At 36.4% G+C, this 16,121-nt stretch overlaps 1 protein-coding gene across 50 annotated transcripts in view; it reads left to right on the top strand.

Moving 5' to 3' along the window:
• The window catches only part of R3HDM1 (R3H domain containing 1), a 150,727-nt gene that overhangs the window by 125,408 nt on the left and 9,198 nt on the right, over window positions 1-16,121 (top strand). For all 50 annotated transcript variants that reach the window (XM_081579168.1, XM_081579151.1, XM_081579140.1 and 47 more), the window contains one exon: window positions 3,490-3,641. In XM_081579168.1, the coding sequence (XP_081435294.1) occupies window positions 3,490-3,641 (152 nt within the window). The remainder of the gene's footprint in view (window positions 1-3,489; window positions 3,642-16,121) is intronic.

Raw genomic sequence — 16,121 nt, 5'->3', positions numbered from 1 at the left:
TGAACCATATTAATATTGAGAAGTAAATTTTTCTGGCACTGTTTGTGTTTCCAACTACCTGTATATATGAGCGAATATCTTATTCTATTCTTCACTCCTTACAAAGTCTCTTGAGGAGAGAATGGAACAGGAGGGAAAAGTAAAGGTGTAAGTAGGTGTATGAAATAGAGTAGATTATAAATCAGTATTTATAGAATAAAGAATGCAATTTCCCATGCTGGAATTTATATCCCTCCCCCCCACTCAATGCAGAAAAGAGATAATATGTCTTGTATTGAAAATGTCATGCATTTTAATTCATAATTCTCAAGTAGAAATACCTACTATTTCATTAATATGTCAGATTTCTTTAGCCCATACTGTGTCACATTTTCAGACATTTATTTTATCTTCCTTTACCTTTCTGAATAACCTGTGAGTGAGTTTGTTTTCTTAGCCTCATGGTTTCCCATAGTTGAGTCTTAATGTTAAGAAATCCAGAGGCTATTTTCATTCAGTCCCACAACGTAAAAATAATCAAGTTGTGAAGATAAATGTACATGTATTTCATCTAAGGACAGGTCAACAAATTGGTTATAATCTACAGACTAGTAACTGAAGGAATTATGAAATATAGCCATGAATAAGTTGGAGACTTAATACAGAAGAGAAAGATACAAACCTTTAATTAGCTCTTAAAAGAAAATTATGGGCATAAATTAATTAAGACATTCTGAGAATAGGGCAGGATGTGAGCAAAGGAGGTAGCATATTCTGTGTAATTCCAGAAAATGAAAGCCATCATTAAAATGTGAAATTACTGAGGACTTTTTGAGCACGAAGAATATGTCTAGCTTTGAAGCCCTTTGATAATAGAAAGCAACTAAGGAATAAAGAAGGTACATTATGGGAACAGATTTTGCATCTTCTCTCACATACTCCTTGCTTTTTACTCCAGTCCTCCCTGCTTAAGGGGATTCCCTCATAGCTCAGTTGGTAAAGAATCTGCCTGCAATGCAGGAGACCTGGGTTCGATTCCTGGATCGGGAAGATCCCCTGGAGAAAGAAATGGCAACCCACTCCAGTATTCTTGCCCGGAAAATCCCATGGAGAGAGGAACCTGGTGGGCTACAGTCCATGGGGTCACAGGAATCGGACACGACTTGCGACTAAACCACCGCCATCCCTGCTTAAGTAGAGGCCCATGAGACTGCCCATCCCCCACTTCCTCTGTAGCTAGACATTAGACAGGATAACTACCAAGCCAAGAACTCTCCCTTCTCAAAGACCCTGGTCATGCTACCTACCTAATATAGTCTGTCTAGCATCTATCAGATACCCAGACACTATGTAAATAAGATGTGCCTTGAAATATAAGTTTAAAATAAAGTATCTCCTTGTTATTGTAGTTTTTACAAATGGAGCTAGATACTGAAAGTGTTTAAGAGCTGAGACAGTTGTTATAACTTCTATAGCATACTTTTTTACAAGGTACATTTTCTCATGGTATTTCACATAATCCTTACATTGGGTGAATGATTGTGAGAAATGTTGCTCTGACAAGCGATGAATGATAGCCTGCTTTATTTTTCCTACCACATTTGGTTAGAGAAGCTAGGTGGTGATCAACTCATCTAAATAATAAGCCAGAGGGAATTCCGTGGCAGTCCAGTGGTTAGGACTCCTTACTTTCACTGCGAAGAGCCTGGATTTAACCCCTGATCCTGCAAGCCTCATGGCTCAGCTGAAAAAATTAAAATAAATTTTTTAAATAAAAAATAAGCCTGAAAAGTCATCTATTTAGTAGAGTGTTTTCTACAGCTTTACCTTCTGAAGTACCATTTCCTCACTTTTGGTGCTTCAGGTGTTTTCTTTACTGCTAGTTAAAAATTTAATCTGTAGCTTCAATCATCTAGGTTGAGCTGTGTTATTTTTCTTAGATCTACCTAGCATATACACTAACTTAAATACAATCGAAAATAATAATAGAATGTTACACTACCTCAGCGGAGAAGGCAGTGGCACCCCACTCTGGTACTCTTGCCTGGAGAATCCCATGGACTGAGGAGCCTGGTGGGCTGCAGTCCATGGGGTCTCAAAGAGTCAGACACGACTGAGCGACTTCACTTTCACTTTTCACTCTCATGCATTGGAGAAGGAAATGGCAACCCACTCCAGTATTCTTGCCTGGAGAATCCCAGGGATGGGGGAGCCTGGTGGGCTGCTGTCTATGGGGTCACACAGAGTCGGACACGACTGAAGCGACTTAGCAGCAGCAGCAGCACACTACCTCAGTAGACAAAGAGACTGAACTATATTTTGTCATACAAAATTGAGTAAATCAAACCAGCAACGGTATCTTTGCCTTTGAGCCAAATTGAAAGTAATTCAGAGGTTACTGTGTATTTTAAAGGGACTATAGGAAAAACCTAAAACTTATAAATCACAGAGCCCAGATACAGAGAATTATGAAGTGATTGAAGAACTACGGCTCTGGAGCCAGTGGGCATGGGTTCAAACCCTGACTTCTCGATAACTATACTACATTGGACAAGGTTTTAACCCCTTCTATAAAACAAGGATGGTAAAAATACCTTCTAAGGGTTGTTAGGAAGACTTGATGTAATAATATACATAAAGTTCTTGGAACAGAACTTGAACATGGTAGTAAGTACTCAATAATGTCAACCTTGACTGTCATCACCATTAACTACTGTTACTGTCATTGACATCAGTGTTGTTGACATCAGCATCAACAGAAGCTTATACTGACCAAAACCACTGTAATGCACATGTAATGTGGCACACTTGTAAATTACAAAACCCTTATGCTTTTGTGGTTTTTATTTTAGATAACTATGGAAACTGGAGAAATGAATCCATTATATTCATATGGTTTCTATGTAGATACTGTAGAAAACAGAATTGAAAGATCTGCTGTTCCTCAGATACCTTCTGTACTAGATCCTGGAAATAGAAATTATAAAGCCCTCCTGAGGTGAAAGAGACATCCCATTTTTGCAGATAATGAACTCTGGGGCCTCAGAAGAGTTAAGTTGTTTGCCCAGTGTCACATGTACAGTAAAGTTGATGGATCGTTATCACATCTAGGTATCTTAAGGTCCAAAGCTCATACTTCCTGATCCAGTGTATCTCACCAGTACCCTTACCTGAGTTTTACTTAGCTCTACCTGAGGTAAATGTTATTATTCTTTCCATGTCAAATGGTATCCTTATTTGGAAACAATTTCTTTTTTTAAATAACTTCTACTTTGGAACACAACTCCTAGCCTACTGTGCTATTGATAAATGCTAGCCAAAAACAATAACTGGCTTAAAAAACATAAAAATAAAGTGGTAATGCTGTAACTAAATTATCAGGACAGCCTATGGGCAGTTTTAGCTTATTCCTAACTGCTCATATTTGAAAAGTTTATGAAGGCTGGAGACATTGACCTTTGCAAGGTTTTGAAAAACCTTTTTCCTTTTAAATTGTCTTTCAAATTTTAGGTTTCACTGCCTCAATGTTCTCAAGGAATTGCCCATCACACTTATCAACAGCCTGTTATGTTCCCTAATCAGTCTAATCAAGGATCTATGCCTGCCGCAGGAATGCCAGTTTACTATAGCGTCATTCCACCTGGCCAACAAAATAATTTAAGGTGAGTGAATAAAAAGCCTGATCTTATAGCTCTTCATTGTTTATCAGGATTATGGTCTGTTGCTAATTTTTTTAATATGGTATACTTCACGCATTTGCATGTCATCCTTACACAAGTTGCCATAACCTAGTAATATTTTACACATTTATAAGAAAGTCACAGTGTCTCTCATTGTTCATTAGTAAACTCTAAGCTGTGGTCCTGAGCCAAACACTCATGTTTTTACTAAACTATAATCAGATTATAAGGTTTCTATAAGAACAATAAGTGAGCCTTTGTTCTGAAAAATGTCTTCCTTAGCTTGAGTTGCTTAACAGTCCATTTTCTTGTGAAAGCTCCTTATGCAGAAAAGTAGAATTTGAATTATCTTTGCTTTCACCTCAACCAATCAGTTATCACTGAGGCAATTTTGTATTTGATTGTGTTGTTACATGTACTGTGAGGATTTAACATAGCCTGATTCAGATCATGTGTGCTGTCACTTTTCAGCAAGCCATGTACCAGTCACAAAAACTAGTTTTACAACTAATCATGGTACTTCTTTCAGTCAATGATGTAGACAAAAAAATAATTTCAAAAAAATTAATAATTTCATTCCTATAGTCTGCAGAAGTGACAAGCTGGTTGGATAATATCTTCAAACTGCTTCTATTTGAGTGGTTTTTTTTCTCTTCCTATTTTACCATTTATTTTCCCATTTTTATCTTGAAACTCAAAAGGAGAATGTACTTTTGTCTTTGATCTGCAGTCTCAAAGGCTCGCATACAGAGAGGGGAACTTGAAGAGACTGTAACCTTTATTTTTCAGAACTTTGTTAAAAAGATGCTTCATAGAATCTTTATGAAACATGAGAAAAGAAAACCTACTTTTAAGTTTTGTTCTTTTTATCATCTGCATAGTCTGTGTTTCCTCATCTTTGTAAACTAGTATTCTGCTAGTGTCCCCTTTGTCCTATTTCTGGAACTGTCTTAGATTCATTTTATTTCTCCTAAACGTCTCGTTGTGCATTTTTGGTTTTTTGTTTGCCTCAGCCATCCTTTGAAATAATTGTCAATAACAAAGTCTCAATCTGAACCACATCTTTTAGTGAAATTTTACTTCTGTTATTAAAAGAGAAGTTGTTAACACAGCCTAGAGAAATAAAATGTAATAAGAAAGTTACTTTTGGTGCTAAAACATTTCCTTTTCAGAGTATTTATTTTCTCTCCATTGGATGTAACAGCTGTTTTTGTAAGCATGTATTTAGCAGAAAAATTAATTAGTAAATTTTATTGACAAAAATAATGTTAAATGGAAAGAGAATGCTTATAGCTATTTCATTTCTTGTGAACTCACCAAAAATGAGTGATAAAAATAATTAATATTTTAGATTAATAATTTTTAAATAGATAACTTTAAAGAATAGGGAAGAAAGTTAATATCTCATGCAAAAATCTTTTCATTTTTCAGTCTCTCACTGAGTTTCTATTGATAAAAACATTTCTCATACATCTTGCATTTTGTCCATTAAAAGAACATTTTCTGTATTTAACTTGTTTGGGTCTTTCTGATTATACATATAATACATATAGTCATTGTAGAAAATTTGAAAATATAAAAAATTTCAAGCTGTAAAAAAAGATGAAAAAGCAAATCAGCCACAACCTCACTACTCAAGAGATAATAGCTATTAAATTTTGATGATTATGTTTTTATTTACATTATTCATAATCTTGATTTAAAAATTAAACCACTTAAAAACACATGGAGTAAGGGAATTCCCTGTTGGTTCAGTGGTTAGGACTTGGCGCTTCCACTGATGTGACCTGGGTTTAATCCCTGGTGGGGGAACTAAGATCCCACAAGCTGCTCAGAGCAGCCAAAAAACCACACACTCATGAAATTGCCCTTCATGCAAAGCAGTTACTGTTCATTGACCAAAGTAATCACTGTTTAGAGTTTGCCATTTATCGTTCTAACATTTTTTCTACTTTTAAGTAGATACATGAAAAACTTTATGGTTTGAGGAGGGAGGTTTAGTGTTTCTGTTTTGAAATAGATTAGGGATATTTTCATTTGTGTTTCAAAATTCATTTGTCACTGAATTTTTCTGCATGTGTGGAATTGTTTTTATGAATGTTTTGTCATCTTGCTTTTTTCATTGGATTTGTTAGCCTTGAACATCTTTTCCACAGAGTACCTGAATTTATCTGTATTTTAGACTCCTGACGTTATCAAGTGTTTGAGATTTCTGAAGTATGAAATTGATATGGTAAAGTTTATCTTTTTGAAAAAAATTAGCAGTCATTTAAGAAGGATTTGAATTGAGTGGAGACCACAAGGAGAACTGTTGTAATTTAAGCACATTACGGAACAGGTTGCTCAACTGTGGTGGTAGCAGTAGGAAGGGAGGAACTTTGAAAGAAGAAATGAATATTTGGTGATAATATAAATGAGAATTAAGAGGAAATTTGAGATACCTTGGTGGAAAATGTCTCACTTGCTAGAATCCTTAAAACTCAATAATTAAAAAAAAAAAAAACTCTCAGAAACAATTTGTTTAAAAGGTTAAACCTACCATATGGAGCACTACTACACAACAGAGTTAATGGTGAGAGAAAGAGCAGTAAGGTCCCCAAGAAGGATGAGAGTAAACACTCAAATGGAAGTCAGTTAGCCATATATAAGATGTAAAGGATTCATATGTGGTAAATCAAAAAAAAAAGCAGAATGCATAGGTACAGATATTATTACGTAGATAGGTGTGGTGAAGAGCTTGTGAATATACCTGATTGCTTTGCTTTTCTCACTGATACAAGATTCAAGATAGGCATTATCAAAGAGTAGATGAATGTTTTAAAGGTGGTTTTAATATAAAGATTCAGCACAGTTACATCAAGACAGATTTTTAAAAAGAAAGCATCAGATATGGGTAACTGTGACAGATGTCTGATAAAAGCTTACAAGCATTTTTATCATCTCTGTATGTTCTAGAATGATTATATTGCAACTCTACAAATAAATAATTCATGGAAATAAGTAGTTTACCCACTTGGCAAGAACTAGTGATAAATTATCACATAAGAAAATATTCACTCTCACCAGTTATCTTAAGAAATGAGAATTAACGCACCCTTAACCCCAAAAGGACAAAACACTTAGCTATGCTAAGCAAAGAGACAAACATTGCTGGGTTCTGGGCATATGAAGCCCATTTTGTCCATAAATCAGTCCGATGATATTAAGCAAAACACAGAACTCCTGTCCTTTTTTATTCTGTAAGTCTGCCTCAGAGTTTTGCCACAATTAATATCCCACCCCCCAAAATTAAAATTGCTCCAAGCAAGTTGTAAAAAGTGTTGTTACTTATAGGAAAATCCAATAAAAATGATCCAGAAAAAACACAGAGTAACCTTTGAATGGTTTAAACTTTCATTTATCTCTCTCTCTTTTTTCCTGCTAGACTGGTTAAATTTGGTTTAAATTCTCGTGGAATTTACTCAGGTTGTCACAGGTCGTGAATCAGTTATTGGGACCAGTGAGGTTCAGAGTGCTTGTTCTTTGTTAACTGCTTCATTCTTTTCATTATTAATGAATTAAATGTTGTGATACTCAGACTACTACAGTCCCCAAATGAATTATATGGATTACTTACAGCATCTTACACACATTCTTACAGCACATGTCTGCTAAGTAATGTTCAGGTAGCTTGTTTGCCTGTCATTGGCAGTAAGATGTCAAATGGTTTAAAAAGGCAGAAAACCAAATGACTTCTTTCTTTTTGTTGTGGTGGTTTTTTGGGGTTTTTTGCATTTTTTTTTCTTTCCTCCAGATGACTTCTTAGAACACATTTTCTTGCCATCTGTTCTTGGATTTTCAAAGATATCATCTTTTGTAGCTGGTAAAAGCTGTAGATATGTGGGGCTTGCTTTTCAGGTGAACTAAGTATTACTTAAGAATACAGTGGGTCCTTTTCTCCCATCAAAAAAAATAGTAATTTGAAATAACAATCATAATATTTGCAAAACCACAAAGAGAAGAGAGGAATGATGACAGTAACATTGTTCAATTTTGGTACCTTTTATTTCATTTTCTTGCCTCATTGCCCTGGCTAGAACCTTAGTGTTATGTTCAGTACACGTTGTGAGAGCTGACATCCTTGTCTTCATGACTGGAGAGCATTCAGTCTTCCACCTTAAGTATGATGTTAATTGTGGGTTTTCTTTTTTTTCTTTTTTTTGTGGGGGGGGGATATATTAATATTTTAATGCATATGTATAAAGATACAAAATTCAGGCTCTTCATTGCAACAAAAAGTTAGAAACATGGTATATTTATACCATACATTCTCAACAGGGGCAATGTTGATAGCTTACGGTGAACAGTGTTGGATTCTTGATCTCCGAAGAAGATGATTTAGCTTCCGGACCAGGGACCAGGCTTGATCACTCAAGAGCTTTTGTGTAGCAGAGTTTTATTAAAGTGAAAAAGGGACAGAGAAAGCTTCTGACACAGACATCAGAAGGGGAACAGAGAATGCCCCATCTGTGGATTTTCTGTAGGTACTCTGTATCATGTTGAGAAAAAATAGAGATTACATTAATTGATTTTCAGATATTAAATGACCCAGGCATTCCTGGGATAAATCCCATTCAGTTGGATTTTCTCATTTACCGTCATAAGAGATACTGGCATGTTGTCTTATGGTGCCTTTGTCTGGTTTTAGTTTTAGGGTAATATAGAATGATTGTTTTCTGTTTTGAAAAAAAAGTTTATGAAGAATTATTGTTAACTTTTCTCTAAGTGTGATAAAGTGATGAAGCCTTGTATGCCAGGGTGTGTGTGTGTGTGTAAGTTGTTTTATGATTACTACTTCAATCTCTTCATTTGTTATAGGTCCACTCTGATTGTCAGTTTCTACTTGAGTTTGTTTTGGCAGTTTGTATGTTTCTAGGAACTTGATCTATTTTCTTAGTATACAGTTTTTTATACTATTTCATTATCCTTTTTATTTCTGTAGTCTGTAGTAATCTCCCTTCTTTACTTCTGATTCTAGTAATTTGAGTTTTCCCTCCTTTTTTCTTGATCAGTTAAACAAAAAGTTGTCATTATTGATCTGTTCAATGATACAGCTCTTGGTTTCTATTGATTTTCTCTTTTCTGTTCTCTATTTTGTTTATTCCCATTGTAATCTTTCTTATTTACTTCCTTTGGCTTGCTTTAAGCTTGGTGATCTCTCCTCCAGGCCACCCCCAGTGTCTTAACATGAAAATGAAGGTTATTGATCTGAGATCTTTTTTTATTTTTAATTTTTTAAATTTTATTTACTTATTTTTGGTTTTACTGGGTCTTCATTGCTCCATGCAGGCTTTCTCTAGTTGTGGCAAGCAGAGAGTAGCCCCCACTCTCCATTTGTGGTGCATGAAGTTCTCATTTTCTGTGCCTTTTCTTATTATGGAGCATGGACTCTGTGGTATACAGGCTTCAATAGTTGTGGCACACAAGCTTGTTGGTTGCAGCACATGAACTCAAGAGCACATGGGCTTACATAGTTGTGGCTCACAGCCTTAGTTGTCCCATGACATGTGGAATCTTCCCAGACCAGGGATTGAACCCATGTCCCCTGCATTGGTAGGTGGATTCTTTACTACTGCACCACTAATGAAGTCCTTTCTTCTTTTTTAATATTGGCATTTACAGATATAATTTTCCCTCTAAACTCGTGCTGTATCAGCATTCCATAAGGTTTGGTGTGTTATGTTTTCATTCATCCTAAAGTATTTTCTGGTTTCTCTTTTGATTTCTTTTTTGACCTATTGGTAGCTTACTACGGAGAAGGCAATGGCACCCCACTCCAGTACTCTTGCCTGGGAAATCCCATGGATGGAGGAGCCTGGTAGGCTGCAGTCGATGGGGTCGCGAAGAGTTGGACACGACTGAGCGACTTCACTTTCACTTTTCACTTTCATGCACTGGAGAAGGAAATGGCAACCCACTCCAGTGTTCTTGCCTGCAGGGTCCCAGGGATGGGGGAGCCTGGTGGACCGCTGTCTATAGGGTCACACAGAGTCAGACATGACTGAAACGACTTAGCAGCAGCAGCAGCTTAGTATTGTAATGTTTAATTTCTACTTACATGTGTGTGTCCCAACTTTACCCTACTATTGATTTCTAATTTCATTTCTTTGTTGTTGGAGAATTTACTTTGTATTATTTCTATCCTTTTAAAATTATTGAAGTTCACTTTATTGCCCAGCGTATGGTCTATCCTAGAGAATATTCCACGTATACTTAAGAAGATTGTAAATTCTGTTATTGTTGGATAGAGTGTTCTGTAGATGTCTGTTAGGTCTAATTAGTTTGTAGTGTTCTCCAGGGTTTCTATTCCTTGTTGATCTGTTCCTTACTGAAAGTGTAGTATTGGGAATTCCCTGGCAGTCCAGTGGTTAGGACTCCACACTTTGACTACCTTGCGCCTGGGTTCAATGCCTGGTTGGGGAACTAAGATCCAGCAAGCTGTTGAGTTAAGAAAAGGTTGTATTGAAGTCTCCAACTACTATCATTGAATTGTATATTTCTCCTTTCATTTTTCAGTGTATGTTTCATGCATTGCTCCTTTAGTAGGAGCTGATAAGTTTATAACTGTTAAATATTCCTGATCTTTTTTTCATTATGAAATGCTTTATCTTGTACAGTTTTTGTCTCAAAGTCTGATTTGTGTGATATTAATATAGACACACCAGCTTTCTTGGTTACTGTTTGTTTGATGTATCTTTTACGGTCCTTTTATTTTCAGCCTTTGTATCTCCTATAGACAGCATATATTAATAGTTGTTGTATCATTTTTTATCCTTCCAACATCTGCCTTTGATTGAATTGTTTAATGCATTCACATTTAATGTTATTACTGATGTACTTGCCTTATGTCTGCCATTTTGCTTTTGTTATTTATCTCCTCTGTCTAGAGGGGGGTTTTTTAGTGTTTTTTCTAGGATTTATCATATGTGTCTTAACTTATCCAATCAGCTTCTGATTTATGCTAGCTTAATTCCAGTGAAATAAAGAAAAGTTACTCCTACATAACTGCTCTTTTCCCCCCTCCTCCTGATATTCGTTACGCGTATTATATTAATGTTACAAACACAATACGTTGTTATAATGATAATTACCTTACCATCAGTAGGTATTTTCTTAGCCCATACTGCTTTGTTCCTACCCACATCCTTTGTGCTATTATTGGCACATACGTTACATTTCTATATGTTATAGGTCTGACATTACATTATGTACATATTATTTTATACATTTGCTTCTTAAATCAGAAGAAAGGGAAAATGTTCATTTCTACTGTCTTTCCAATTACATAAATACCTGTACTTGGTTGTGTTAGTCTGTTCAAGCTGCCACAACGAAATGTCATAGACTGGGTAGCGTAAACAACAGAAATTTATTTTCTCATTGTTCTGGATACTGGAAGTCCAAGATCAAGGTACCAGCAGGATTGATAAGTGCTGAAGGCTCTTGCCTTGGTTTGCAGATGGCCACTTTCTCATTGTGAGCTCATTTGGCCTTACTTAAGTGTGTTCAAGCAGAAAGAGAGCAAGCTCCCTGATGTCTTTTCTTGCAAGAGCACTAATCCCATTGGACCAGGGCCCCACCCACATGACTTCATCTAACCCTAGTTACCTCTCCATGACCCCATTTCCAAATGCCATTATATTACGTTAGGGCTTCAACATATGAATCTGGGAGAGATGCAAACATTAAGACCATAATACTGTACTCTCTGTGTTTATTCCAGTTAGTACCTACTGTAAGGTGTGTGTGCCAGCAACAAATTCTCAGTTTTTGCTTACAGAGGAAAGTCTTTGTTTTGCCTTCATTTTAGAAAATGGCTTTACTGAGAATCTTTGCTGACAGGTATTTTTCTTTGACCATTTTGAGTATGTTATCCCACTGCCTTCTGACTTTCATGTATCTGCTTAGAAGTCAGCTGTAAATCTTACTGGGGTTACATTATAAATAACTAATCATTTTTCTTATACTGCTTGTCTTTGACTTTCAGTATTTTTACTATGGTATCTCTTTGTGTCTCTGCATTTATTCTGCTAAAAAGTTTTTCCAGGTTCCTGGATGAATAGGTCATTGTTTTTTTCAATAAATTTGAGCTGTTTTCAGCCATTATTTCTTGGAATATCTTTTCTGCTCTTTTCTCTCCTCTCTGATAATCCCCATTATATGTGTGTTAGTTTGTTTAACAATGCCCCACATTTCTCTGAAGCTCTTTTTTCTGTGTCCCTTTTTCTCTCTGTTCTTTAGCTTGTGTAATCTTTCAGTCTGTCTTCAAGTTCATTTATTTCTTCTGCCAGTTAACATCTGCTCCTGAGCCTTTCTAGTGAGTTTTATATTTTAGCAGTTTTTTAACTCCATAATTTCCATTTGGTACTTTTTAATATAATTTCTCTCTCTTTTATTAATGTTCTCTATTTGTTAATGCAACCTTGTCACCATTCCATCTTTACTTCCTTAATCATGATTTCCTTTGTTTCTGTGAACATGTCTTTAATGGCTACACTATGGTCTTTCTGATAAATGTGAAAAATCTTTCTCTCAGGCAGTTTCTATTCCCTACTTGTGTCCAAACTAGGGGTTACACTTTCCAGTTTATTTGCATACCTTGTAATTTTTTTAATTGGATATCTTAAATAATGTAGCCAGTCTGGTTATTGTTGTTCACTTGTTAATTTGTTCACTGACTGACTGGATTACTTTAGTGAAGTCTGTTTAAGCTTCCCACCACACCAAATGTTCAGCCTCTGATGTTGTTCCTCAAGCAGGGAAAGCTACTTTGGGTATTCTCACAGTCATCCTAGAATCACAGTGGTTTTGGTAGGACTCTGTTTCTCTCTTTCCTGGACGATATCCACTAACTGCCAGCTGATTACTCTGTTGCTTCCAATAATGCTCTGACTCACAGATTGCTCTACAAAGTAATTCAATCAAAATCTAGCTCCTTTGAAGGAAAAGTTTTTGTAGTCAGTATTTGGTTTTTATTCTGCCCTAAGAAAGGATCATTCCTGCTGTATTTTTACCTGTTTCCCTCCTGCGAACTAGCAGGCCTACAGTTTAGCCTGAATCTTATGTCTCCTCCCAGTTGTCTTTATCACACCCACTCCTGTTCTTGAAAGGAACAACTACCCACTCCAGTATTCTTGTCTGGAGAGTTCCATGGACAGAGGTGCCTGGCAGACAACGGTCCATGGGATTGCAAAGAGTCGGATAAGACTGAGCAACTTTCACTTTTCACTGTTCTTGAAAGCACCTGTAGGCGTGAACGTCTTCCCTCTCTGTTACAATTGAAGACCATTCTTTTGAGAAAACATTAGATGCTGTCTGTTTTATGACCTGTTTTCTCCCCAGAAATCTCTGAGCCAGGGCTCAGAAGCTGGGGGTGTGGACAATGATTAGCTTTTCTTAAAATTACACCCTACCCTATAAGCTGAGCACTTGGTGGAGGATGAGGAGACCACAGCCTAGGATCACTGGCGTGAAATCACCACTTCATGAGATGGGGCAAGGGTGATCTGACCAGAACCCCAGTATTCTCAGCACACCACACCCACAGTAGACCCTCTGTCCTACATATGGATGTTGAAGGAAAAGGAGTTCCCACCTCTCACCTTCATTCACTCAGGATTTAGCTTCAGCAGCAGGTACCTGGGAGCAGGATGAGAAAGCTGACATACCACTCCTAGGAAGAAACCCTCCCTCTGGGTGTTGTGGGGAGAGGGAGCTCTGTGTTCTTTGCTGCAGTGGTCTTGAGTAGGCTGTATTTCACTGAGAAAGACAGGAGGGAGCGATATTGTTTCAAATACCAGACTCATCTTTCTTACCAGCTTTTCATAGATGTTCTTGAAGAGATGTTTCTATTTTGCTTTTCATCCTTAGGATCATTTCTATCACCTTTAATAGCTTTCACCAGTCTCAGTGGGGAGATAAGATGAGTAAACTCAAGCTGTTGTGCTAGAAATCATTCTCTAATAGGCGAAATTTGGTTCAAAAAATAAGAAATTATATTATTTGGCCTCCTATCTTTTGAAATTATTTTAAAAGATTTTATGAAGCTGTTTGAGAAATGGGATGCCTCTTCTCCAGCTATATCACACAGCAGGTATACAAACATCATCCTGAGTGACAGTGGCAATGTTACGGTCTCACTATAGGAGCAGACTTAATAAGTAGCTAAGGTATTGTCAAAAAGAGCACCTTAGGACCAGCTGTACTAAAACTAAAATTACTGTTTGGTGAATGTTTTCTACCACTTCAGTGAGCTAGATATATCCATAGGTCCACTAACACGGGTGCTTGATGAGAACCAGTTTATACTAGTGGGTTGGTTAGAATATGGCCCATTTCAAACTCAGTCATTCACCCAGAAGCACCATAGATAATTTCTCAAACCAAAGGCATCTTTTATGTAAAGTGTGCAGTGCAGACCCTCTGGTCTCATTCAAGTCCTTGAAAAATACAAGTTTGTTTTTAAGGGAAACATTAGCCCTTACTGCAAGTACTTCTGCATCCTATCTATTTTTTAAAGGGAAGTAATCCTCTCCTTGGGCAAGATTTCTCTTTTATCCTCTCAGTTGCCCAGTAAAATATGAACTGTGTTTCATATCTTCAGTCAAAGGACTACATTACTCTATAATTAACTACTTGCTTTGAATTCATCATAGAATACAATTATGACATGTCTGTAATCCAGCACCTTCCAGAGGCTTACATACTTGCTTCCTTTATCATCCTGGCAGAGTCTTATAATTCTCTGGATTCAACAATTTGTCTTAGCTGCCAGGATACAAAGTCGATTCAGTTCTCAGTGAAAGCAACAATCTTATCCTAGATGTCCCTACACCTTTTTTGTTTTGTCTCTGAAATATTAATATTTTCTCTGTTTTTTAGTCTACATAGTTTTGTTTTGTTTTTCCACTGTTTCAGATTAAAAATGGGTGAGCTATAAATGAATACATTTAGGAACAGAAGCCTTTAACCAGAAAAGCTAAAAAAATTGGCCATTTGCATTTAAGGGAAAACTCCAGATATTGGATAACAGAAGTTTTACTTGACATTCATTTTCATTGATGTAGCATATTAGTTTGGTTAAATTCAAATTGGTTGAGGGCTTATTTTTATTGTCCTAAATAGATACCCTCATCATAAAAAGTAAATAAAGTAGAAATCACTTTGAATTGCAAAAGGCTTATATGGCAGAAAGCTAATATTTTCTTCCAGAGAGAGCAAACCTGACTGAGGTCTGTCCTTCAGATGAATTGAAGGTGGTTTATATTTCAGAAGATCACAGGCCATACTGTGACTTCTGAAGAAGATTCAGATTATTAATTGATAACTAAATCCCTAATACAACATTTAAAAGTAGAACCTTTCAAGCAGTTTTCATAGGGTATTTTTAGTGATTATAAAATGTATGCATGTGTTTTTGGAAAATGCAAAAGCAAGTATAAATTATCAGGAATCAGCAAATATATCTACAACCCTAAGGTGACTTCTGTTGTCATATTCATATCACACTCTCTCAATCTTTCTTCTCATTGTATGTAGTTTTAGGGCTTCCCTGATAGCTCAGTTGGTAAAGAATCCGCCTGCAATGCAGGAGGCCCCGGTTCGATTCCTGGATAGGGAAGATCTGCTAGAGAAGGGTTAAACTACCCACTCCAGTATTGTTGGGCTTCCCTTGTGGCTTAGCTGGTAAAGAATCCACCTGCAGTGTGGGAGACCTGGGCACGATCCCTGAGTTGGTAAGATCCCCTGAAGAAGGGAAAGGCTGCCCACTCCAGTATTCTGGCCTAGAGAATTCCCTGGACTGTATAGTCCATAGGGTCTCAAAGAGTCAGACATGACTGAGCGAGTTTCGCTTTCATGTAGTTTTAACATAGTTAAGATCCTGTTGGATTTTTATCCCAATGAAAGAAGAACCTAAAAATCCTTCTATCCTATGGTGTAGCTTTCTATTCTACCCAGTCACAGTACATTTTACAAACTATGCCTGAGCTGTATTATTTCTACAGGTGGCTAACACTCATAACGCATTCTGATAATAATTAACATCAATTTTAGAAAGTACTACTTTTCCATTTTGTCATTTGGCCCAAAATCACTTTTTATGAATTCTTCCCTTTACATTCCTTTCTTGTTCCCTTTTATTGAACTATACTGAGTTACTGCCACAGAAAACAGTAAAACTTTACAAATTATTATTAATTGGAGAATTGTCAGCCTGAGTTAGAGAATCATTTATAAACTTTTCATTACAGACATTTTTAAATACACATTAATGTAAACAGAAGTGCACTGAAGCCCTGTGTACCATCACTTAGTTTCTACATTTATCAATTAATAACTAATCTGTTTTCATTTAAACTTCTACTTCATCCTCCTCTCATGTTATTTTAAAATAGACCAAAGTATTGTATTATTTCATTTATG

The sequence above is a fragment of the Giraffa tippelskirchi genome, chromosome 3 (genome assembly GCF_054371585.1).
Source record: "Giraffa tippelskirchi isolate mGirTip1 chromosome 3, T2T-mGirTip1v1.2.pri, whole genome shotgun sequence".
Classification (NCBI taxonomy): domain Eukaryota; kingdom Metazoa; phylum Chordata; class Mammalia; order Artiodactyla; family Giraffidae; genus Giraffa; species Giraffa tippelskirchi.
This window is presented reverse-complemented; position numbering and strand designations above follow the sequence as displayed.